Below are 27,338 nucleotides of genomic sequence, written 5' to 3' on the forward strand. Positions count from 1 at the left end.
TTGTGGAACTGTACACATCCTGTCCCCGTACTGTCGCTATACTTGCTGTATGCACTTTTGTAAGTTGCTTTGGATAAAAGCGTCTGCTAAATAAATAAATGTAAATGTAAATGTACAACAGGCCTCTAACAGAGTCATTTAATATGCCCTATCACTGAGTTTACCTCAAAATTCATATTTGTTGTTGCCTTGAGAGTTCATGGGCTGTGAAATGGGCCACACACACATCCAAACCCTGTTCAAACCTGAAACCGTACATTTAAGATTTAAACCACTCGCTTGGCCTCTGAATGACTGTCATTGACTGAATTTAAACTGCCACTGCTCTTGGTCCAACAGAAGGCTCCCATCCAAGCACAGCAAGCTCCTGGCAGATTTGTGCAAAGCAACGGCCAAAAGAATGAAGACTCAACTGGAGCCAAGTCAAATCTACTGGTCAAAGGTGTAGAGCACTCTGAGATTAGAAGACTGGTGATCAGTTGCTGTGCCCAGCAGTGTCAGTGTTTGAGGCAGACACCGAGCAAAGGCAGTCTGAGTGTCTGACTCTAAAAGTGCTCAGAGGGAAGGCGGAGCTTCTGTTGGCCCACCCTCCTCCCCATCCCCTCTTATCTCCCACTGTCGCCAGCAAGTCACAGAGCTCAGTGTCGACACGGGGATGCGGCCTTTACAGGGACTCCTTTGTGGGACACTTTGACGTGGATGAAGAGAGTGGCGGGGGACAGACTAGAGCCATCAGCCTTCAGCAAGTGGACATGTCGGTAACCTGTGGGTGAAAGGGCAGCGGTCAAAGGGGACCAGATTGGTGTAGATTCACACACACACACACACACACACACACACCTACTGTCTTACTGAGTGCTGGGTACCTGTGCGCAAGCTAGTGAAGGGCAGAGTGAACTGGCCCACAAAGTCATTCTTGGAGGTGTAGTCATGGTCCTCCACCACAAACCGCACTAGAGCCATCTCTGGCACATGAAGCTGGAAACTTAGGGTGCAGTCCCAGCGGGGGTTGAAGCCTGGGGGGAGGGGATAGTCATTGTTCATTTCCTTAGCAGATGCTGCTAAAAGAGTTATGTCCTCGAGAACATCACAATTTACAGCATTTATACCACTTCAAACTGCACTGCCATGCACCAGCTGAACAGAGAAGCTAAACAAAACTCTTGCAGACATACAAAATGAATTCAACAGAAGAAAAGCCTGAATGTTTCATGCTCTTCCTCAGGACAATAACAGAGAAGCATGGAAGAATGGATGGAGCACTGGCGCACCATTGTTGTCAATGCGGTGGGTTTTATTGCGGGCATTATCAATAGCCACCCCGTGAATCTCCACCCACACCAGCGGGTCTATGATGGAGTTGGGCTTCTCTGTATCCAGCTTGGGGAGCTGCTGGGCCGAGATCACCTGAGCAAGAGAGAGACGCACATATCCTTACACCACAGTACATCACACGTGCACAGAAACCTCACACTCAGGCCATACATATCCATTCAAATTAAACTAGTACTTAGTCCCATTGCTTAGTGAAAATCTTACATTTTATACAATGTACAAAATCTCTAAAAATAAGAAAGGATAAATACAAATAATAAACAATTTAAACATATGACAGTATGACATAAACTTTTACTAACACCTAAGGAAAGGGGACATGAAAAGCTACTGTTGTAGAAATGAATTGTGGAGACAGTCACAGTGCAAATATTTTTGAAAAAAAGTGTTTAATCCTTACTTTTTACAGTAGATTGGATTAGCCCAATTATTCATAAGCATGCTGTTCATGCAACAGATATTCCATCCATATTCCACCATAAAATATATCATCAAATATCTTACACAATTTAAAGCATATTATCTGATAATAATCAATTGCCCATAAGGGTAAAGATCTAACAAATCTAATAAAGATCTAACAATTAATAAAAAAGTTTAGAACTGCAGAGTTTGTTAGTATGGTAAGGTAGAATATTAGAATCATTCTGCCACATTCAGAATGCTATTTCCCTTCCCAGAGCGCTGCTCACCCGGATGTTCAGCAGGGTGGGGTTGTGACCGGGACCACCGCCTGTGTTCTCAGGGTTGAAGTCGGAGTCGGCACAGCGCAGGAAGCTGGGCTTCAGAATGTAGCCACAGCGTCCATTGGGCAGGAAGCGGCCCTGGTTCAGATCCATCTGCTCCCCTGGGGTCTGGAAATTGAGGGCCACTGCAGAAGAGCACAACATATCAGACACACTGCAATGCACTAAGACATGCAGCAGCAACACGTATCCACAGTAAAGCAGTGCGAAAGACTACAGCACTACAGCAGAGCACATGCTGTAGATCATGGGGTCTTACACATTGTGTGATCATTTCATCATTGTGAGTATCTCTAACATTTGGGAAATTCAGCCAATATCACTTTGAGGACAGAATTCCACTCCCATTCTAATAGTACTTTAAAGCAGCTATAAGGTACGAGAATACCATGATACTGTTTGCTATCTGCTTTATTCTCAACACCAGTACAAACAGCATGATGAACAGCGATGAATGTGAGTGCCTGACCCCACTGACACCCAGATGCGGACACAGCACTGACCTATCTGGCAGCCGCCATTCCACATTTCCTGCGGGTCGTAGTTGGAGGACTGGAGGCGCTGGCCGGAGGGGTAGATCCTGCTGAGCTGCCTGCTGTTGTGCCGGACAAACAGTTTTCCTGCAGGCAGGAGAGGTAGAGGACACTAAACTTCACTGAGTCACACACACATATACACATGTACACTCACATACCCATCCATTCATACAGACACACACACACACACACACACATACACACAGAAGCTGATCCCTTGAAAGCACATGTCAAAGCCAGTGCAGTTTTGGCCAGTCATCCTCTGTGTCAGAACAGAGTGTATTTTTTCAGTAAGGTTTTGAGCTCAACCCAATCCACAGGTAAGAAACAGAATGTTTGACCCCAGGTAAGAAACAGAATGTTTGACCACAGGTAAGAAACAGAATGTTTGACCCCAGGTAAGAAACAGAATGTTTGACCCCTGCCTTGCTGCCCTCTGTGCCCCATACCTGCGTCCTTGATGAGACGGAGGGCTTCGCTCTCGGAGAAGGACGACATCTCACTGGGGGGTTTTCTGGCAGCGTGGTCGAACCCCCGGAAAGGCACGCTGCGACAGTACACGACCAGGTCAGACAGCTCTGGGCTCAGCTTGGATGACGCAGCCTGATAAATGTCAGTGTGAAACAGAGGGAAATGCCCAGTACGTTCAGTGACCACAAAAACGAGTAGCATGCAAGGGAAAGCAATAGCATGACATTACAGAGAGAGACCAATAGAGGGCAGGATTTCTACATAATGTGATACACTGTTAGTGTTCATAATTATACTCACTCTGAATGTTGCTCAATTCAAATAAAATGGAATGAAAGGGAGCGTAGTTTCTCTAGCTGTGAGTTCGGATTAATGACAAACAAAAAGAGAAGCTTGTGGTGACAATGTGCTTATGTCTCATTTGTGAAAGTATATTTCTATAAATAAACACCATGACAACCAGTTCTACTGGCACTTCAGCTCTGGCTGAGGAAAACCTGTCATTGTTGTCAGGGCCTTCTCATCGCCTGACGTAATTTTTGATTTGTCATTATCACATGTTAGTACAAAAACCAGATACAAACAATTGGAGTATGGGGAAAGTGCTCAAGATATCTTTTTTGTTTGTTTGACATACGCCCTCACACAGGGTGAAATATGTAGCTGATGGTTCTTCTGTAATTCCTTTTTGTGACATAGCCAGGGGTGTGGTTCCTGGAACAGTGCAGGAGGAACCATGTGTTACCTGGAAAGGCTCAGTCTACTAGGCTCTCCCAGAATTGTGCGCCCAGAGTCAATCAACAGCCAACAGCCAAAAGCCAACAGCCAACAACCAACAGCCACTGCCATATACCTAAAGCAGATTTCCTTCCTGGCCACACCTTTAAGTGATCTCCAACCTGCCAGTTTGTTGAGGTGATTTTTTGAGAAAAAAAAGAATGGTTTTCTAGTTTTCACGCCATCTATTCTTATGAGCTGATCTGAGCCCCGCAGTCCTTTATCTATTGAGGGCACAAGAAGTGAGTTTATGTTCTGCAGAGCTTGCTGTTTATTTTGTGGGTACAATTTTGCCTGTGTATTGTTATATTTAACAGATCTCTTACAGTTAATTTTACTCACTGCCTTTTGCTCTGATTACCCACTATTCTGTTGATAACATGCCAGATGCATGTTTAGTTTTTGTTACAATGTGTGCATCTTAATACATACTGAGGCAATTTAGGTGATTCAGTATCTTATCTACTACTTCTGTTTAACACTTGTCTCTGGCTTCAGTCCTGCTTGCGTTCCACATAATTACCTTCAACAGTGCATAAGGACAAGTGTGTTAGCCATAGTAGGCCAGCTTCACAGTAGTGATAAAATACTTACTGCCTATATACACACACACTATACATGCCTAGTGTACAGGCATATGTCTGGACAGACTCACCTTTCCGGAATCCTTCTTGGCTTTGGTCTTGCTCCCGCCCCCAGATTCATCTTCTGAGCTGGAGGAGGAGCTGGAGGAGCTGTCTGCCTTCCCAGACCGGACGCTTGCCCTCTTCCCTTTTACCAGGATCCGCCACTTCAGCTCCTGGAAGAGGCACATGGAGAATTGTCCAGGTATAACTTCATTTGGGATGAAAAATAGCATGAATATCCATAACTGTCTAGAAAAGTCAGATATTTCCGAGCTGCAAACATCCGTAACCATCTCACTCAATTCAGCATGTTCTTCGTATCCAAAAATAAAAATTGATAAATTAATGTTTCTGCCTCAACCGCCTTCAGTAGTTTATTGCAATCAGGACTCTCATGGAGAGACCTTGTGGGTCTTTGTGTCTCTGTCTCTTTCTTTGTAACACACACACACGCACAAAGAGTGGTCTAATGAGAGGTTGCGAGAGAATCTTATGTGGACTGACAGATGGTAGCGCTGTCCTCATTTTCTGCCTCTGTGTGGAGGTATCCTCCCCCTCACCTGCCTATAGACTGAGCTTCCTGCAGCCCTCTAGGCCATTGTATCAGCACATAAAATTATGCAAAAGACATGGATTTCGCCAAATAACACATGCTAAATTGTGCTCTTAAATTTGTCTCTTGTTGCCGCCTTTACCCTGACGCTCATTGTGCCGTTTGAAGTTGTTGAAGTTTGCCGTTCGAAAGTGTATCGTATTAGTTGCCCTATAGGCTGTAATTGTACAAATCTGATAGTACTGCGTCCTCAAACAGACCTTGCTCTCAGCTGAGAACTGTCTCATTGTGGAACTGTACACATCCTGTCCCCGTACTGTCGCTGTACCTACTGTATGCACTTTTGTAAGTCGCTTTGGATAAAAGCGTCTGCTAAATAAATAAATGTAAATGTAAATGCTGCACTGCAGAGCTGAAATCCCTTTTCAGAACAGTTTCCCCATGTGTTTTTATAAAAGACATGGGGAGAGTTGGGAGATTTGACTGGGCGCAATAAGAAAAGCATGATTATTATTTATCTGTTTAGCAGACAACCTGAGCCAGGGGAAACCTACATAGTTTTTACATATTCTCCATTTATATAACTGGATATTTACTGAAGTCATTCAGGTTGAGCTTTTGCTCAAGGGTAGAGCCCAGCTACGTCACACAGCAGCCGTAAAGAAGTCTAAATTCTGTTTAAATACTCAGTGAAAAAAGCCCCTGTAGTGCAGGGTTTGGATCGAACGGCAGTGCATTTTGCATGTGGAAACAGTGGGGAAAAGGCCAGTTTGTATGAAATGGTCTAAAAACGCAGAGGTGGCTCCAAAGCAGTGACACATCATTTATTTTAAGAAATCTTCAAGTTTATTCCCCACCCAAAGCGGCCTCACTGTGGCGGATACTGTGCATCTGAGCACGGGCCACAGAGGCGCAGGAAAGTCGACAGCTAATCAACAAGAGACACAGAGGAAAGTACAGATGCAAAAGTGCTTTAACAACACAGGTTATCTTGCCAAGCAAATAAAGCAAATTTTAATTAAAATTGGTTAAGAGGGAGAGAAGGATGGAAAAGAAAAACAGAGAGTGAAAGCTGGGAGGGAGGGGGGAAGAGGGAAAGACAGACAGAGGGACGGGCAGAATAGCATACTATCTGATCCTAGTAACAGAGTACACCATGGAAGACCATCTGGCTTCATTAAATATTGAAACAAAGAAAATCACTGACAAAATATAGATTGAGTGTGCACAGTCTGGCTATAGCATCACAAGCAGACATGGCTTCCCAGACAGGATAGACTGACTGGTTGATTTCTTGACAAGGCCTTATTGATTGCTGTTTATGCTTTGCAACATGTACTTTGTACACCATGCCAATAATGCATTTGAATTGACTTGAACTGAACTGAACTGACAGCCAGACAGAGGCTCACCTCTGGGGAAGGTAGGGTCTTGAGTAGCTGGCCATTCAGGGGCTTGGTGAGCAGCTTGTCCCCCAGGATGGTGTGTAGGTGCTGGGCCATCACCGCCTGCTGCTCTACCGAGCAGTGGTTCTCCAGGGACAGGATCAGGGGGTACGGCGATGCCTGGGTGGGGTTGAGGTACAGGATGGGAGGGCCAGAGAAGGAGAGGGATGGGTTTGTAAATCTGTCACTCTGTCCTCAACATGCACAGGAAGGATGTGGTCAAATTTTGGGTTGGAGAGAGGAACAGGGCTGAAAATCAGCAAATGGCTGGCGCATGATTGGGGCGGACAGCTTGAAGAAGGCTAAGCCCTCTCTATGACCGGCTTCCATATATCAGGCTTTGATCTCCCACGCAGGGGACCTTTTTGGACAATGACTGATCTTACATTTACATAACAACAACAGAAACATCCGCTTATAAAATAGAAACCACCTGCTATATGATTGAATGGGATATTTCAGGACTTAAGTGGTCCTTTGCCACCTCTCCATACTGCAGATGTGTGAGAGCCAATGAAAGGGATTCACAGACTCTTGTGTGTCAGTGGATTCTTGAATGAGTGAATATAGGGACCACATACTGTGGGTAGTGAATCCACTGATGTAAATAAAGCCTTGAGCAAGTGACTCAGCCACAGCAATGCACAGATCCTAAAAGGATCAATGGAAAAATACAAATGCCTTTTCATTCTTTGGAAAAACTAGTGTGCATTATTTTATGCATATCATATACAGTACTATTTATATAGCCCTGAGAAAGTGTAGATGAAGTATGTCCTAATTCATGAACCCTTATAAGACAAAAAGTATATGTATTTATATATGTTTAAATAGAAATCACAATACATTGCTAAGGTGTTGCCCATTTTGCCTACTGAAATTGTACTGTTAAGTTCACTCTGTTCAGAAACAACAGCTGTAATACATATTCAATACTATCTGCAGAGGCTATCATAACTCAAAACGTTTAATGCTGGCTTGGAAACTCATTTTTGGACCATTCATATTTTGGCATTTCTTCTTTCAGTTCATCCTTAAAAACTGACCATAAATTTAAAACTGTATGCACTGTTCCTCACATCTGCAATATTAAGACTCCATATTAAACAGCTCTTAATTTGTATTAATAACCAAGAACTAGAACTTGTTTGAAATCCTTTCCATGTTTGAACCTACTTCACTGCATTTGGAAATCATGCCGTTGTTATTTATATTTTAAAAGACATTTTTGGTCACATCAAAAAAATACAGACGCCAGAAGCTTAGCTAATTATTAGATACAGCCCAGTCTTTGAATGCTAAAACAGTGTGTGTATTATTGCATGCAATCCATGTGGTAATAGCCAGAAAGACACAGCCTAACCAGTTTCACAGTGCATTCTGTAGGCTGGAAGCAAAATGGGAGTTCACCTTGAATGCGTATTCAGCAATGGTCTCAATGACCTCTTTGAAGAGCACTTTGGAGGTGAGAGTGTGTCCGTGGTAGATAACTGGCTCTCCCTTGTCCCCATCCCAACAGTCCAGCTCCACACAGCGACAGCCTTGATTCAGTGCCCTGAGTGCATACACACACACACGCACACACACAAAAGCACACATACAGACAAGATTACATACACAGTGCACACATAGATCAAATGGTAAACATTCATTCTTTTTGTCACTGAAATCACAGTGTGGGCAACAATAAAGAGATAAGAGAGTAGCAACCAAAAGGAATGGCCACTGATAAGATACCATAGGTCTATTTACATTTTAGGCCAGAACTTGATTACACAGGCCCTACACAGGCTGGGTGTGGCATATGTTCAGTTTTTCATAAAATGTTAGCATTATCTTAGATTTGTAACTAATCAGAAACCTCACAGTTGCAAAATATCATATTACATCTTCACGGGGCTGATTTATGAGTAGTACAAATAGAAGTGCATGCACTTTGTAAATCCTAGACAAGTCACTCTGTGTTAGTAAATACCAGAGAGTATGTATGGGATATATTGAACAAGCAGTTTTCCTAGACACACTGCATCCAGTATGTGGCAAGTAATGTTTCTGTGTGACATAATGGAAACAAACAGAAGGATACTGTTTCAAATAAATGTGACAGACAGTTAATTAGAATTACTATTAGATTAGTAATTAGAATTACTATTAGAATCAGCATTAGTATTAGCATTAGTATTCGTATTAGCAACAGTATTAGTATTGTTACTACGGCACTACTCTTAAAGGCTTACACATTGCTAATAACTCAAGCAGTTCAGAGGCTTATTTTATGAGGGTGGTTTAAATAAGTCAGTCTTAGCTCCAGTTATCTGGTTTGCTCTAGTCACAGACATAGACTCATATAGAATGACTCATATTAGCTGACTCACTCGATTTGAAAACACTTGTTTAGGACTAATATGATCATGCTAACTCAAGGCCAGCCTGTTAGACTGAGCTATGAGCATGTGCATGTCAAACATTTAAATACAGTGCACAACGATGTAATGACATTGTATTCAAATACATATACTTTAATATGGAGTTGGTCCCCCTTTTGCAGCTATAACAGCTTCTACTCTTCTTGGAAGGCTTTCCACAAGATTTTGGAGTGTTTCTGTGGGAATTTGTGCCCATTCATTCTGTAGAGCATTTATGAGCTCAGGCACTGATGTTGGACCAGAAGGTCTGGCTCACAATCTCCGTTCCAGTTCATCCCAAAGGTGCTCAATGGGGTTGAGTTCAGGGCTCTGTGCGGGCCAGTCAAGTTCTTCCACACCGAACTCATCAAACCATGTCTTTATAGTCCTTGCTTTGTGCACTGGGGCACAGTCATGTTGGAATAGAAAAGGGCCTTCCCCAAACTGTTGCCACAAAGTTGGAAGCATATGCATGCCGAAGCATTAAGATTGCCCTTCACTGGAGATAAGGGGCCTAGCCCAAACCCTGAAAAACAGGTGTGGCCAAATACTTTTGTCCATATAATGTGTGTATGTGTGTGTGTGTGTATATATATATATATGTGTATATATATATAAAAATGGTACCTCTGTTCCAAAATATTCTCCAAGATATACAATGGTGAAATACAGCACTACATCATTTGCAGATGACAATGGAAACTGTGACCATATTATGCAGTAACCTGCCAAGGGGACCAAAGCAGATGAACCAATATCATAGTCATCCTGGCAAATCGCTACATTCTTTGTCGATTTCAACAGTTAATATACTTGAGATACTGCTTGAGGTTTTTCTGCTTGACAGATTGCACACTTTGTTGCACATGCTTTGATTCATTGCCTCACTCTGCCAAGGGGATGTAAGAGCATCCAAATAATATCCATTCCATGACATATTTTATTTGTTATTGTGTCCAATCTTTTTAACACACAGACGTTGCCCACAGTATCTTCCAGCCCCAGGGTCAATGGAATCTCCATCAAGGCGACATCACTTTGGAAGAATGGATGACTGTAAGAATGGATAATCTGATTTGATTGGTTGAGTCCACATGAACTTATTTCTATACAGCCAGGCTAACCTCGAGTTAGAAGGATGGAGATCGTATACGTTGCCATGCTATGTGGTTAACAAGTCTAAATCTGCTTTTGATCAATGATGCCACACTGCTGCCAGTGCACTACATATGACACCACAATGTGGGCATACAGATGCCGCAATAGCTGCAATACCTGATGTAGGGCTCGGTGCTGCTCGCACTGGTCACCTGGTCCTTGGTGAGATAGGTGTTGTGGGAGGAGGAGATGTAGTAGTGGGCCAGCGGCTGGGTCATGTCCTGGTAAACGTCGGCGTGATCGGGGTTGAACACATCATTCTCACGGGACAGCATGTACATGGTGAAGCCATTCGGGGTCATGAACTGATTCTTCTGGGCTGCAGAAAGCAGGGCACAGACACATGCTATGCACATGCACATGGTGTCTATACAGGTAAGGGCAGCAATAGGTCTAGAGAACCAATCTCCTCTCTTGGATACAAAGGAAAGCATGCATGCTTTTAAAAATGATTGGACAAAAATTTAAATCAGAAAAGAATTAGTTCCAGCAGTTCCAGAATGATCAACTTAACATTTTTATGCTATTTTGTGAGAGAGTGAAGCAAATTTTGACTGATTTCCTCATCAGAGTGAACAGCGCCATACTCTTATTTCAATTTGAGTGTGAAGGTTTGTGTTGTACTTAATCCAAGGTACTCCTTACTGAGGTTAAATATGAGTCTATTTTAATTTAGATCCTCAAGAGAGATATTCTCAGTGCCCATGTGAGGGCCTGCAGTCTGCTAATACGTCTGAGTGTGACTGAGGGCAGGCCTTTGCGGGGGACTGAGGGTGACAGTAAGTCATGGTTACGCTGAGCGACGAGGCCTACCCCACTGGTTGAGCTCGTAGGAAAGGATGAGGCTCTGGGCATGAATGTGCGAGGCATCCTCTCCCTGGTCCCTCAGGAAGTCACGCAGCTCCAGGGTGGACAGAACGTAGCCATTGCCAGAGTAATGCAGGAACACTGAGTCCAGCTCCGGCCGCCGCAGCAGCTCCCGGCAGAACTCCTCGATCTCCACGTGGTCCAGACGCCCGTCTGCAGAGCGGTCACACTTCTGTTAGAGAGAGAAAGTGAGGGGGAGAGAAAGAGTCGGGGGGGGGGGGGGGTGGAGAGAGAGACAGAGAGAGAGAGGAGAGAGGGGCAAAGAGAGAGAGAGAGAGAGAGCGAGATTCTCACAGATCATAAATACACACACTGATTCTTACAACAAAAGTTTTACTCATATTCTTCGCAACTTCTACATGTACGCAATTGTTACTTTTCACTCAGTGAATTTTTACAAGCACCATCCCTGTGCACAGCATTCATAAATAGTTATCATCTCATCAGAAAGAACACAATGATATGGAGAAATGCACATACACATTCATGCATAAACATAAACCACACACACTGTAATTTTCATATTATTCTAGCCCTTCTGTTGTCAGCAGCTCCCAGACTGTTTCTCAATCCTATTCTCCGTGCAGATTAAAGAGGGGGTGGGGTGTTGTGGTAACACAGTAGGGAAGAGGTCAAGGGCTGCAGGGCTTTTCAATGTGATCTGGGAGCTGGTCTCCTGAAGTTGGTCACAATACAGTTGTGAATCTGATGATGATTAGTCAGTTTCTTTGGCAAATGAGCAGGAAAGGATAGGAGTGTGTGTGTATGTGTGTTTGTGTGTGTTTAGTCTGAACATGAGAGGCCCTCTGACTCAGCACAAGGGGCTGATAATTGAACACAGACTCACACAAGACAGTCTTGGTAACAGAGCTTAACTCCACTGTGAGCAAACACACTGGTGCCTCTGATAGTACAACAACTCACAGCACATGCACACACATAGCTGTATGTATACATTGATATGCAAATTACCTATTATACATCTTTGATCTGATTTGATTGGTTCTGCTTCGCTAATTTTTGTTTTGTGCTTTCATTGCTGGTTTTCTTATCAATTATTACTAGTTTTATCTCAATGTTATTAAAATTCTGTTTCACCTGTTGCTTACTTTTTATCAAATTTCTTATTTTTATCCACTGTTATGAGCATCCTTTTCTGCATTTTTTAGCTATCATCTGCTTTCTTCCAATGTTTTACATTATTTCTGTTTTATTTTGTCTTCTTACAGTGCATTTTATTACTTGAGATGCTTCTTGCTATACTTTGGATGTCAGGAAAGCACAACATAAATAAAATGATTTATTTTGTAGAGAAGGGAACGGTACTGTAATGTAGATTTATTATTCTGTCATGGCTTCATGGTGACCCTGATATCACTTCAACACAAATATCAAATAAAAAAACAGGTCCCCTAACATAAAAGGCCAAAAGAAAAAAATCTGATTTAAACTGAATCCGATGGTAAACTGAGCTTTTCCACACAAAGTTTCAGCAACCTTTTGGCCCACCATTCAAGTGGTATATCATCCCAAAAGTGAAAACACGACATGTTGTGGAGTCAAGTGGTAGATGCAATGAGGCGGGGCTTTATTTCTTGGTGGGTCTGAGGGAAAAATCTGGTAATCTGCCTTGGGCCGAGCCTAGCCTGGGCTTCTCTACACAGGGTGAGGGGCATGTCTGAGCGGGTATCTGAGGCAGAGCTGGTGGTCCTCACCTTGAAGAGAGTGCGGGCGTACTGCTCGTTCAGGTCAATGTTGATCATCTGCAGCAGCCGCTTCACCTCGTCGTAGCTCATCTTCCCATCCTGGTTCTGGTCTGCCCTCTGCAGGTAGCCCCGAATCCAAGTGCACGGGCGGGGTCAAGGTCAAACCCACCAATCAGGAAAGCCCGGAGCCAGAGCCAGGCCCCGTTAAAATAAAAGCGCTTTGTAAAGCATGTAGAAATGCACACATGTACACATGCTTTAACTTAGAGGCACACCCTATACACATTGCGAAAACACACACATGCAGAAACACACACTTTAACCATGAGCCACACTATACACACTCACACTGTAGAACATGCAAAAACACACATTCAGGGTCCAAACAATGTGGCCAATGGCCACACCACAGCTCAAAGCCTCAGGTAAGAGATGGGAAAACTCACATACAGACATCCACAATCAGAACACACAATAGCCCAGCCACATCTCTCAGGTGTCACTTCATAGCGACCAGTGCAAAAGTGATTAGTTAGCACCCTCATAACCTCACTGCACAGTTCGAAAGTCACCAGCCTTGGTATGTTCATGCCTGAACAATTCCCATTAAGAAAGTGAGTGTACAACCGGTCAGGTGCTGTTCTCATGATTCTGTGTATTAGCTTTCCTTACATAATACTCTTTAACTATAACGGACATCATGTACCGTAATACAGTGCATATTTATACATTTTACTCAAAGGGTCCTTGTTGTTGCATGCCTTAGTCGTGCAAAATGCAAGCTCTGGCATGATGGCCATCGCTAGAAGGGCCTAGCAGGGACAGTGAAGGATATTGGTCGAGTTTCTCCTTCTGGGTCATGTTGGAGACCCTCTCCTGCAGGGTTTGGATTCCTCTGACCCAGCTCTGCGCCTCCTCCTCGCTGGGGCAGCACAGGTCCAGACTCTTCCTCCCACCCTTGAACACCACGGTGAAGCACCGGCCCTCTGGAACTGAACCAGCCAACTTCCGCAACACCTCTGACTGGCAGCCTTCACGCACGCACTCTACCTCTGTCACCGAGACTAAGAGAGACAGAGGCCATCATAAATCACTGTTTACAATCTTGATGAAATTATATATTATATATTATTTATAAATTATATATATCTGTGTGTACATGTGTCTGCATGTGTGCTTGCTTTTGTGTGTGTACACCCCAGTGGCCTAATGAATAAGCCACTGGCCCCCTAACTGAGGAATTATGGGTTCGACTTCTATCTGGGGTGGTTAACTTTACGGGCAGCAGTATGGCATAGTGGTAAGGAGCAGGGTTCATAAGGTTGCTGGTTCAGTTCCCCGCAGGGGCACTGCTCTTATACTCTTAGGCAAGGAACTTAACCAAGAATTTCCTCAGTAAATCTCCAGCTATATAAATGGATAATGTGTAAAACTGTGTACTAGTTTTAACATGTAAAACCTATGTAAGCCGCTCTGGATAAGAGCATCTGCTAAATGACAAAAATGCAATGTAAAAGTTATGTAGATAGATAGACAGATCTAGACACGCTTCCACTAAGCAGGCACTCAGTACCACACTGATTGATAGTTCATGTTAACATTACCACAAATCCCTACTCACCAGTTGTACACACAGTTAGAACCTGTATGTGTCATCATGCACCAGTTTATAAGCAAAGCATTCTCCAGTGTGGGAGGGAACTGCCCAGCATTATTTTTGGATAGATACTGCAGACCCTTCACTCTGGACCTCCATCCCTTGTGTGATCAAAAACTGCCCCTTTGGCTTAACTAAACAAAAATGCTGCTTATCAGACAACAGTTGTACCAATGAGTAAATGTGTACTTCGCTCCAAAGTTTAAAGGCCCCAATGTAAAAAAACATTCCACACCGTCCGTCTGTTTTCTTATCAGTAACAATCTTGGGCTCAACAAACTGAGAAAACATGGCAGTGTCATAATCTGCACAGACAGCACACCCCTCCCCCCTCACAGCTGGAACAAGGTGTGCCAAGTGTCCATGTGACACTGGCATCACGGGTTAACAGCTAAAGACAGAGAGACAGAAAGAAGGAGGGTGAGAAACAGAGGGGGACAAAGGAATGACAGATGTGACAAAGAGTCTGTGAGTGTGTGTGTGTGTGCGTGTGTGCATGCGTTGTGTGTGTGTGGAGAGGGAGCAAGAGAGAGAGAGAGGGAGAGAGAGAGCAAGAAAGAGAAAGGGAGTAGGGGATAAGAGGTAAAGAAAAAAACACGCCAGCCAGAGAGTATAAGAGAGGGAGACAGACAGTTGGATGACAGACTGAGAGGGAGAGGTAGGGGGAAAAAGTGAGAGATAGAAAGACTAGACAGACCGACTAGACTAAGAATAAGAGACAGAGACTGACAGAGACACCGGATGAGAGGCAGAGATAACCAGAGTGGAGCTGCACAGCTGTCGTATGGTGGAGTAATGGGTCAGGGTGAGGTTGAGAATGTTGTGGCAGGACATGTGAGTAAAAATGCTTACTGTGCAAATGTCCTCCAACAGACAAAGAAACTGTAAATTCCCCCACGATGCATACAAGAACTGGATGGAAAACCCGTGGAACAATTGCTCAGCTGCACGTACCACTAGCCATGTTTGCAGGCTGTTTGGAAAGAGAGAGTTCAAAGGCTAACCCCTGCTGGGACTGCGCTCTAAGCTTCCCACTGCAGGTGTAAGACCTGGCCCTAGTGCACTTTGTGATGGAGGGATGTGACTGCACCTTCAAGAATGACACTGAGGGCCAGCTTACCCTGTCCCTCACTAGCCTGCACACAGGTACTCAGCACTCAGTTACAGACTGTGTGCATGTGTGTGAGACTGATGCAGAGCACTGCTCCCTATGGAGTGAGTACTCTTAATCCACCCCATTCAGCTCCAGCTTTATATTGAAATGTAGACAGGTATAGGGTCTGTCCCTCTCCATAGTAAGACACGACCCAAGATATTTCCCAGCTCATGTGGGTCCTGGTTCCAGCATGATCCAATGCTTACTGTCCCGTCAGCATGATGCTCACATACAGTACCTCATTAGCATAGCTAAGCTGTAAATGGGACCCAGGCAGTAGATTCTCACCTTCTCCCAGTGCCAGACTTAGCTGTTCTAAGTGTGAGTGATTAACTGGCGCTGCCTCCCGGGCACCAGCGGGCCACTGTCCAAGCACGCCACTGTAAAGGACAAGGAGCCTCTCTGCCGCACTCACAGCAGGGCCAAAACGCACCAGGGCGGGCGTGCCATCCCACAACAATCCCAGGTCTACAGGTCCTCTTCTCACTAAGGTAACTGAGCACCCTCCTAACATTGCCAGAATCCTGCGCATGATCCCTGAGGTTATGCGACTAGGGGCTGATATTTGCAGAAAAAGTAAAGGTGATTAAGGTAATTAAATGTGACTGAGGGATCAGGTAGGGTGGGGGGAACACAGTGTGCAGCACTGCAGTCACATTGGATTGCTGGTGTGTGAGGCCTTCTGACTGTCTTGGGTACTAGCTATGGGATTCCTGTGTGTGCTATCAGCCATCCTGTCATCAGCCCATGGTGTGAGGGAGAGAGTACCATGGTTAACATCAGGCTCCTTATACTGCCTGTTTGAACCCCTTCCCCCAAACCCCACACACACATTCCTGCACCCATGTCTAGCAATTACTCTCAATCACATTGAGGGTTTAAGAAGGAACTGGGTTTGAATCAGAGCGGACTAGCTGTGGAAAATCTTGACTCCAAAGAGAACAGTGTGTTTTGTGTGTGTGGGTTTTGGTTGGGGGGGGGGGGTACTGATAGCTTGTGGAGAGAGGTCATGTGACTAAATCTCCCAGCATACTCTGTACATTCCTGGCTCTGTAGGGCTTCTCTGGAGCAATTTACTGCTTTATCAGTAAAGCCTAAGGCACCATAAGCACTATTTAAATGTTAAGTGGGTCAGTTTGTAATGAAATTGGCTTTGGTAGTAAAAAAGAATACTTGGTAGTCTTACTCAGGTGGAAGCTTCTAACCCATTTGGGTGAATCATCTCTTCCCCTCTCACTGTTTCTCATCTTACTGTTACTGTCTCACACACACACACACACACACAGGTCACTAGAGGACTTGGAAAAAGGACTGTCAGAAAAGCAAAGCTGACACATTCATGATCAAAAGATGACATCTTTTTGACCTTTCCACACAAGATATTATTCACACAGCTGAGGCCGCATGAGCACAGGGCGTTTAATCCTTTGCAGTATTGTGCAGTTCTGCACTCACAGGTGAGAACAACCTCGCTAAACGTACTCCATCCATACGAATGGGAGCTCACCTACTCACAGCCTGGATGTAAGGAGCACTTTGTACCACACTGGGTGTGACCACTTTGCCACAATCACGTCACGGACAAACAGTCACCCCCACAGGTGAGCCTCTCAACAGCAAACACCAGTGACATTCACCAGCTCTGCGCCAAGATTAGGGTTTAACACTGCTGTTCAACTGGGGCTGTGTGTTGGGTTGTGTCCCTGGCAGAGCAGTGAAGCTCTGTGATTACCTAGGAACTGTCAAGATTTTTTACCTGGATTTGTTTGCTAAACAGACATAAATACAGTGCATGTAGTGAAAACAAGAAGGCCTTCAGCAGCAGGTGGAAACTGGGAGTCTTTCCTCTCCCCGACACATGGGGTATTTTCAGCGTGTTTGTTTGCTAGCACATATTTAGAAGAATGCGAAAAGGATGGCTTCTCTCAAAACACGCGCAGAGAGGCATAAATAAGCACCGGTAAATACCGGCAGTCATGTCCGCGGCTCCTTGATGTTTGCTCATCTCAATTTGTCAGTGCAAACAGGAGCATGATTCTGCACTGTCCCACCCAGCGTCCACTGGAGCATCAGGACCTAACGGAGATCATGAGGGACCATTAATTTAGGAAATGATAGGTCCCTGACATATGGCTGACAAGGCGCCTTTAATAACACAGCCCTTAATGATAGCTGTAACCACTGGGTGTCTACCAGGAAGGGAGTGGGCGGGGCCAGGCAGAGACACACCCTGCTATTGGTGGTCAGAGACCAAAGCCCCCCCACGTGAAACCAGCAATCAGATGTGAGCTGCACTTGGCCACATTACAATACGCTCGCTTGAGTCTGATGAGAATTGAAGGCTACCTTTCTATGTTCAGACCTCCTGACACCAGCCAAGCCTGTGATTTTCTCCTGCTTTTAGCTGCACCGAGAAAGCCACAGTTTTCGAGGGATACTCCTTCCACCCTATCTGTCCTCTCATTAGAGAGTGCTTCAAACAGAGAGGCCCCCTTTCCTGAGCTGGAAATAGAGCTGGCTTTTCTGTCATAGCTATACATTGATGGCTGCCAGCTGTGTGAATACTCAATCCACCACCAATTTACAGGGCTCTGTCTGTGTGCCTGGGCCTCATGCTCATGTTCTAATTCCTAAACAGGGTTTGAAACTTTGAAATGGTAGAAACCTGCAAGCTAGTAAAAAAACACGTCCCCCCACAGTACGTGAAAATACTGGGAATGCAATACCCACGGAGCAACTGCTCAGCTATGTGCAGCATCCACCACATTTGCAGGTTGTTTTGAAAGGTAAAGAGTTCAAGGGTTCCAATAACTGTAAAATATAAAATGACTATCCACTCCCAACAAGCTTAAACCCACCTTCAGGAACGACATTGTGGGTCAGTTCACCCTGCCCTTCACAAGCCTCTGCACAGGTACTCAACACTCGGTTAAAGACCGTGTGCAAGTGTGTGTCACTCTGTGTGGGTGCATGTATGTGTGTGTGTGTGTGTGTGTGTGTGTGTGACTGTGTGTGGGTGCAGGTATGTGTGTGTGTGTGTTACTGTATACGTGGGACTGCTGCAGAGCATCATTCCCCCATGGGGTGAGGTATCTAACTCCAGCTGATCGAGGTCAGTGCCTCGGGCTCCCATGTGCCTCCTCCCTCATTTGCTCTCATATTTAGCACATCTGCTTCAGATCTGCATGTTCTTTCCATCTTAGTACACTTTCCACAGAGCTCCTGTCCATCCTTGGAAGGACAATGCACCAGAATTATACCCTGAACTCAAGCCAGACTTCGAAGACTTAAATTGCATGTTTTTGAACCTGGGTTTGCGGCACGAAAGATCACACTCTGATCTGGGAAGCAGATGGGATACAAGCACATCCTTACAATAAGGTTCTAGATATATTGCTGGACTTAGTCATTTAACAGAGCACTGAATGTACTTAAACAAGGACAGTGGTCTATGTACCAGTGATATATCATTCGTTCTCATGCATTATGTAGGGATGTTCACCATTTGGCTTCTCCCTTTCCCACACATCAAAAATCTCCTTCCCCTATGAGACCACCTCTTTTCCTATGACGACAGCCTCTCCCCCAACTCTCTACCAGCCTAATCACTCCTTGGAATCCCTCTCACTCATCACCCTGTCCCCTCCCTTCTCACAAGCACCAGCCCACCTCCTCTCCCCACAAGCTCCCCCCTCCTCCCCGGTCACTCACAGATCTGCTGGGCCTTGGCCCTGCGGGAGCTCTTGCTGGACTCGCACCACACGGTGACCCCATCGTCCAGCAGGCGCAGGGCACGCCTCTTCTGCCAGCGCGGGGACCGCACCTTCACCATGGTGGTGCCCTGCAGCATCAGCTGCACGTTCTCATCGTCCCCCAGGCCTGGAGGGGGGAAGCACAGAAAAGGACAGACTGATAAATTAAACTGATAAATAAATCCCTGCTATTCGATAACCGAACCTGTGATAGACTCCATTCGGTGCAGTGTTAACTGATATACTTCAGTCCATCTCCTGCCACACAGCACAGGCACTGGCTTCCTCTCAGCTGCCTGCTTTTAATGAAATTGGTCTAATAATCCATACCATTAGCAGATGCCCATATTAAAGCCTCTTTTAGGCTTAATGCTGTAATGGGAGATTGATTGAGTGGCTATAACAGAGTTGCCTGCAATGGATGGGCCACACTGCCTACAATACACACACAGCATAGCATTTCCCTCGTACCACAACCACGGGTACTGCGTTAGCCATTGTGGTTGAAAGTGGTACTTTTTCTTCCTCACTGGCTCAGCCGGTGTCCCCTTGCCTGCACCTGCACTCTCCCTGCAGCCTGCACTCTCATCATCAGTTGTGTCTGAGTCTGGACCTCTCGTTGGCTCTCCCTCTCCACCACCCTCCTCCTCTCTCTCCTCATTTTGTTTTTTAGAATAATCAGCAATAGACCGCTTCATCTTTGGAACATGGTAAAGGCTAAATGGATTTTTTGCGTGTTTCATCATCAGTGCGTGTGTACAGGCAGAAAGTGCAGGCAGGGAGAGTGCAGGTGGGGAGAGACCCACTGAGCCAGTAAAGAAGAAAAAGTACTACTTTCAACCACAATGGCTAACGCAGTACCCGTGCCAGAGGGGAACCAAAAAAGCCTAATGATCATCATGCACTCGCATGAATGCGACCACATGAAATTGTACCTCGCACACTCTCAAAATATGTTCACAGTCTGGAGCCCTGTATAAAGAAGCTGATGTAGCCGGGCTGCATTCATTTGCTCCTTGAAACCCCCCACTGTAAGTACAGAAGACCGATGCACAGGACCCACATTGCTAAACAAATGTGAAAATAAGGGATCTGACAGAGAGATACAAAGTACCTCTATGGAGAAGCATATACTAATGATCACTACATACTCTCATTTGGAAAGTTGCTACAGGGTGTTTTTAGCCCATTCACATCAGAGTAAATGTTTACATATTTGTTTACAAATAAAATACTATTTTGGTCTACAGGAGTCGGACTGGTAACTCATTTTTAGTTCTGACATGAATGGTTTGATACATAAAAAATCTATATTGATGTTCCACCAACGATCGGTGACCAATGATATAAACATGGGTTCAACACTGGCTCCTCCAGAGTCTGTGTGTTTCAATCGCTTTTGCCCACCATACCTATCCTAAGAAGCATAGCAAAAATGAGGGTGTAAACTGTGTTTATATCTGACCGCTTCTGCCGCATACATTGTTTGTCCAAGCTGGTCCAACACTGCTTCACTCTTATACACAAAGTCCAGATGGCCCACAGGAAAACATGTACAGGCTTAAGGACAGAGATTATTAAGAGATCAGTTAGGGTGAGAAAAATCAGTTTCCCTTGCATTTAGCCAATGTTGAGGAAGAATCTCCAGCTTTTACACTTTAAGCTCATTTTGGAAACTTTATATTCCGTTGACCATACACCATTTTAGCCATATTGCAAATACTTTAAGAATGAGTGTGTAACAACATATCATTATGTTCTAACCACACAGTAACTAATGGGGTAGAGAGTTAATTGCTTTTGCATAATACACTATTGGTTAAAATATGGTTGCTATGTAACAAGGTCAATCATAAATAAACCTCTCGAAAATAACTGCAGTTTTGTTACACTGATATTAGGTCAGACTACAATGTCATGCTCCCTGCGTTCAGCTGCTATGCAGTTAATGTTTAATTTTGCTGCCTCTTCTGAGTTTAGAAGCAAATGCTGAGTCTGCCGAGGCTCGGGAATGCAGAGCTACAGAAGAAAAGCTCCCTTTTGAGTGGGGGCAGATTCCAATACGCTCCAGATGAATTCCCTGGGCAGCGGCTATTGAAGGACTCTACACTAAGGGAAAAAGGGGAAAGCACACATTCCAAGCAACTGGGGCAGCAGAGCCGAGAAGCCTGGCACCCATGCCAGGAAAACTGCTGGAGTTTTATGGTGATGGGAATTTAATGCTTTGATTTTTGTTATCGAATACATGACCCCTGATATTTCTATCTACATTTTCAAGCCAGAGTGAAGGGAAACCCTACCCTTGAACACCAGCATTAAAATGACCGGCTGCTCAAGTCTATGTTGAGCTCCAGAGTAAATACAAACACCTTGCCAAGACATACTATTTTCCACTGAGACACTCAACGCACAAACAATGACAGAACACTCTGAGAAAAGACAGTTCACAGACTGAACCAAATCAGATAAAATGGATTATGTCTGAACCATGTTTCAGTAAGTCTGACTGAGCTCCATGATCCAAACTGTGAGCAGAGCTAAAATCAGGGAGCACCAACCTGGATTGTACAGAACTGGCCAGTTCTATGCTCCAGTGCATGCCATCTCTTTGTCACTCTGCTTTGGAACAGTGATCCATCACCTCAGAGAGGGACAGAGAGGTACACTGTCTTGACGGTCAGTTGCTGAGAAATAAGACAAACTAAAAAAACTTCTGTGCTGTACAGCAATGAACAGATCTCCGTACCTCCAAATCAACTGTTCACAATGTTGGGACTGAGGAAAAACTGTGAGCCTCTCCTCTCCAAACTTGTCAACAAACCCCCAGCCCAGCCCCATTATTTGACAAACCCATTTTGCCACATGAGACGCTGCGTGCACCAGGGGATGAAAGAGGGCAAAACTAATTAGAAACAGCCTTTACGTCTGAGACGGCAGGGCTCCTTATTAAAGCAGACTCTCCTTGCTTCTTCCTGCTGCCAAAACTCTGCCCTGGGTGTTGCCACATGCGAGTCACTCTTGATGCCAAGACAAAGCTGCCCATTGACCAGGCCCCGGACAGCCTGGCTGTTTTCATCAGAAGCAGGGAAGTAACCATGTTTAACCATCTTGTTTCCCCTCCAGCGTGTCCATCCTTTTTCTTTGTGAAGTACTGACCCCATGTTAACATTCTTTGAAAGTTTACAACGCATTCCCCCTTCTCCCCACCATCACACACTTGCATACGCTCGCACACACACACGCACACGCACACGCACACACACACACACACACACACACACACACACACACACACACACACACACACACACACACACATTCAGCCAGCAAACCCCTGACTTGAATGAGAATGAATGAGATCCAGACAGTTCCTGAGGGACACAAAGCTCAGCAAGCAGCTGAGGGGCCAGTAAACTGCGCGTATGGATTCCCAGAGAAAGAGGAAGAGCCCAGAAGATTCTGCTCAGGCTAAAAGGAGCCGGAAGTGCCACATGCTACACGAGGAAGGACGGCTCCAGCTGTCACCGAGGAGAAGGGCACTGCATTAACCTTTTTTGAAGAGCACTGCACACATTCACAACCTACGCCAGGATCACGAGAGCTCTTGTTTCTGCTTTGAAGCATTCCACTGTGCAGGTTTCCGCTGGGTCTGCGATGAGGTCACGCAGCCTCGAGGCCCCCTCACACGCATGCAGCCCTGCCTCCCTCTGTGCCCATAACGAGCGAGGAGAGCAATGGTGACATGTGCTTCATCGCTGGGCTGGCATGACCTAATTCTGTGTGTGTGTGTGTGTGGAAGTCAGAGCATTCAGCAGAACTCCACAAAGATTCTTGCAGTGAAACTGAAATACAAAACATGGAAACTGACATACGGATTGAAATATTCATCTCTGACAGCAGTATACTGACCTTGCTAAAAAGTAAAATCACATCACAAAACGACCTTACCTGCACTGATCAAGAAATGTGGGCCTTGAGTTGAATTGCTCACAGACAGAAAACATTTTTCATTAATAAAACTAGAATCCTGTTAATGGATTTAATACCATAACGCAAAACAAACCACCAGCATGGGGGTTGAGGGGAGTTTATGATCTTTGGATATTTAGAGCTGTGCTAAATACATTCGTCTTTGTGATCTGTCAACATGCAAATCGGTAGAACATCTGGTAATATATTCCAGTCTTGTGAAGGACTGCTCTCCTTGTCTCTGCCTACTACCCAGTCCTTGGCGCTATAGGTGATACAGCACTGTTACAGCACTGCAAGGTCTCCACATTCACCAGCCCAACAGATTAAATGTGATTCCAATGCTTCTGTGTACATTATTTTGTTATATGTACATAAACACAGACCCATAATGTCAAACAGGAAATTAATAAAATGACACAACTGTATTTTTTCATTAATGTACTTCCTTTAAAGGCCAAGTAAATCACAGTTGCTCAAGCAACAGCCGTTAGCAATCAGACCTGGAAAAAAGCAAACTCGGACACTGGAGTGCTCACACATTAGCGACTGCAAGAGTCCAGTAAGCACCACTCCTACACACAGTTCCCTTTCAGTCCATTTAAACTCTTCTTAACTGTTTTTAAAAGGAAACATTCAATGAGTAAGCACTTTCACTCACTCCAGCAACACCAGTAACAGTTGGTTGCCTGGAAGCCGGTAACAACCCTGCATGTAAATTTGCACAGTTAACCACTGTTATTAATATAGTCCACTGAGTGGTTAGTTTGTTAATGTGGGCTGAAAATTGTTTTGAGGCCTATCAGTTTTAAAAGCTCACTGCAGTGTTTCCTCCCTATGCTCTGGCCTCCCAATTCCTCCATAAACCATTTCTGCAGTGGTGAGGAAGACTGGCTGGGCCCCTCAAACTGGAGACAATGTTCTCACAAACCTCAATATATATTGCCCTGTGCAGGAGGCAAGGACAAAATTCCTGTAGTATTGCACCAAAGTAATCCCCTGATAGAAGCTTGTTAGTTCCTTGGCCTTAAACAATTTTAGTTTAATAAAATTGGAATGTTGCAGTTTTTCCAGTCTGGTATTAAGTGGCGGACACTAAGAAGTAATATGATTTTGAAATCTTCCTTACATCAAATGCGCAATTAGAGGTAAATATGCTGCAGTCTTGACCGCAAGAGCCTGGCCCACCATGGGAGCCCACATCGAGAGTGTCCCCAGGAACCATCCCTGACCCAACCACAGACCCCACACAGTACATACAGGCATCATGTCCCCCAAACTAGGTCACAAATACAGTGGTGAAATACATCTGCACAGGGGTACCTGTGCATGCTTAGCACTTGCCATAATTGACAAGCAGGGATGAAGCAATATTGCATATGGCACACATTATTGCACTCGGCTATTACAAAATTAACATCAATGGTTTTTCACAGAGAAAAGGTTCCTCAAATCTGTAAGTTGTGAATGACTAATTGTCATAACTTTCACATGCAATTTTGTACTATTGTGTTTCCCAATCCTGGTCCTGGTGACCCACTGAGTATGCTGGTTTTCATTCCAGCTGAACTAGGTTTGAATTAGGTTTGTTTGAGCTGGACTGTTGGAAATATGTTTATTCTAACAGAAATATCCATATGAGATATTTCTGTCAGTTATTTCTATTCATTTGAACCGCAAAAATGAAATAGCAACACCAATGAGTATTCACCTTAATTAATTAAGAGTAATTAGCTGCTGAATGGGGCCTAGAAAAAGTGAACAACTAATTATACTTAATTGGGACACCTGTACCAAATTTGTCCAAGGGGCAGGCTGAGTAACTTTCTTTTTACTACAAACACATCTGTAACAGCATATTTTGTTCAAACAGAGACACTGTATGTGACTCTTTAGAATGAAGCAACAGTACTGATAATTATTCATTAGAGGGATGTTGGTTTTAAATACAAGGCTGTTGATGACTTTTCATTTTAATTTTTTTTTCTGAGGACTAAATTGCTTTTTTCGAGTAGCACTCATCCACACTCGAGTTAAATGTGACACATTGTTTTTGATGACCATTGTCAGCAAGGCACTTGGAGCTAACAAGTGTTCCTGGCTGTTGCACCCTATCTCACAGCGGCTGTATTTTTACTAGCCAGGTGAAGGTGACTGCAAGAGAGGGAAGATTGAGAGGGCTGTGAATCAGGAGGGTACATTGTTGGACACATCACCACACAACTCTGTGTTTCCACACACACACACACACACACACTCACACACAGTATTTAACATCACCAAAACTCTCTTACTTCAATCGTTTTGAGTACCATTTCATAAGAGCAATTTTGCATACCTACCTGGGAACATCTGCAATTGAAATCAATAGAGCGTCAACTTGTCCCAAATTGGGTTGTTTTTGATAAAAACAGCCTAAGCGCACGTATAAAAGTCCTTTCGTTTTCAGGTCTTATTACTTTCCTCATTTCACAAGTATATCCAGTTTTTAGGTTTTCTTTTAAAAGTCAGTACTTAATTAATTTTAGGTAAAGTGTTTAGTGGGACATGTAATTCGCACAACAAACCCCCACCCTCCATAAAGCTAGTTTATAAATGCCTATTACGTCCAAATAAACATCTTCTCCTGTTCTCTGCTGTTGTTGAATAACCTGACGCGCCTTAGGTTATTCATGGAAAAATCCAGATAATTATTTTCCACGATTAAAGTCCCAGGTTATTACTATCATTGTTTGCACATGCACCCAATAACGACCATAATAACAGCAGACATAACTGTAATAACCGTAAACAAACTAATCGTAATCGTTAAAAGAGCACAGTTAAACTGTGTCTCAACTGGCAACTCAAAGAATGCCTGTTGGAGCGGGGTGCACAATTCATATGTTGAACGGCATCAAATGTGACAGCTGCACACCTAATACAGAGAGGAGGCAAAGTGGATAGACAGCATACCTTTTATCTTACCGAGCACTAATACTGGAGCTCTGCGGAGATCAGACATATTAAACATTCCAATATTCCGAATGTACAACGCAAGGAAAATACTCAAGATTGACCCATTGAAGAAACCAATTCTAGTTACCTCCTTACCTAAATTCCTTAAGGGGTCGTGCCCTGCCGCTGTCTTCGCTTCATTCTTCTGCACAGGATTCGCCTTCTTGCCTGTGCCTAACATGACGCCAGTAGCTGCTTCTTCTGTTCACTTTGACTTACTTCGTTTCTGGCTCAGCCCTTCCTGACGTAGTGAGCTTTAGAATCCAAGTGCGCCGAGATGGGTTGCTGTTTAGCGTCTCTAGGCAGACGGTCAGAACTTTTCCTTTACAAGTATTGCAAAGGAGAAGAGAAGACTGCCCACATTCACTAAACGTTGCCAATATAAGGAGGCAAACGCACTTACTGCGTTCATAAAGCTAAATCTCACCTCGGGTTTGCCACATCAAAAAGGATTACACTACACAGTAGGCTAACGAACAGCTGTAAATCAGAGCAGAGGAAACGCTTAAAACCATGCCCTTCAAACAGCGGTATCTGCTCCTCTTGACAAATGGTACTGGCCACCCAAGTAATCTGTTTATTAACCAAAGCTAAATCCAGCATTCTTTCTTTGCATCCTGCTTTTAACCTCACTTTAACAGAGCCACGCCTCCATTGGGTATTATTTTAGTCCAGATCCTGACGAACAAAGAATCCGCTAAGCCTCCTTCGACATCACCCTTTGATGTTTATGGAGAATTAGTTCTCATCGAACAATAAAGCAGCCACGATGTCTCAAGTTTAGGACGTATTGCCACAGCAGATCGCAGAGCATTCATTTAAAAGACTCTGGAAATACAACACTGTATTCCTTTACCGTATTAGCCACACAATCACAGGAAAGGTGGAAATCTGCCGTCGTTGGCATGGGATGCGAGAGAGCACATTAAAATCCATACAATTCAAGGATACGGGCTGGACATGAAAAAACTGACTGAAATTAGAAACAAACGCCGGGGTCTGCGCCGTGGGCAACCTGGGACCAAGATACAAGATTTGTCCATCCCTGGTGATGTGTTGCCCTCTAGCAATAATGGAGAGAATTTCAGAGGAGGACAACCTCGGGATAAGGGGTTAACGTAAATCTTCCTCCAGTCGAATTGCTGGCTGTCTTTTGGCACTTGGCTAGGATGACCAATAGGG

At 44.4% G+C, this 27,338-nt stretch overlaps 1 protein-coding gene across 2 annotated transcripts; it reads right to left on the reverse strand.

Annotated features, from left to right (window-relative positions):
* Window positions 1-89: 89 nt before the first annotated feature.
* LOC118786560 (1-phosphatidylinositol 4,5-bisphosphate phosphodiesterase delta-3-A-like) lies at window positions 90-26,754 on the reverse strand. 2 transcript variants are annotated; one of them, XM_036541680.1, is made up of 15 exons: window positions 26,253-26,754; window positions 19,150-19,317; window positions 13,461-13,689; window positions 12,635-12,764; window positions 10,866-11,091; window positions 10,170-10,371; window positions 7,900-8,044; window positions 6,457-6,609; window positions 4,521-4,664; window positions 3,067-3,220; window positions 2,585-2,701; window positions 2,028-2,206; window positions 1,272-1,407; window positions 867-1,016; window positions 90-763 (listed from the first exon to the last, which is right to left on the reverse strand). In XM_036541680.1, the coding sequence occupies exons 1-15, from the start codon at window positions 26,335-26,337 to the stop codon at window positions 639-641; spliced, it is 2,343 nt and encodes a 780-aa protein (XP_036397573.1). In that variant the 5' UTR covers window positions 26,338-26,754; the 3' UTR covers window positions 90-638. The 2 variants fall into 2 exon arrangements, with proteins under 2 accessions (XP_036397573.1, XP_036397583.1); XM_036541690.1 differs by lacking the exon at window positions 26,253-26,754 and adding an exon at window positions 22,740-22,803.
* Window positions 26,755-27,338: the final 584 nt, after the last annotated feature.

The sequence above is a fragment of the Megalops cyprinoides genome, chromosome 1 (genome assembly GCF_013368585.1).
Source record: "Megalops cyprinoides isolate fMegCyp1 chromosome 1, fMegCyp1.pri, whole genome shotgun sequence".
In the NCBI taxonomy this organism is placed as follows: domain Eukaryota; kingdom Metazoa; phylum Chordata; class Actinopteri; order Elopiformes; family Megalopidae; genus Megalops; species Megalops cyprinoides.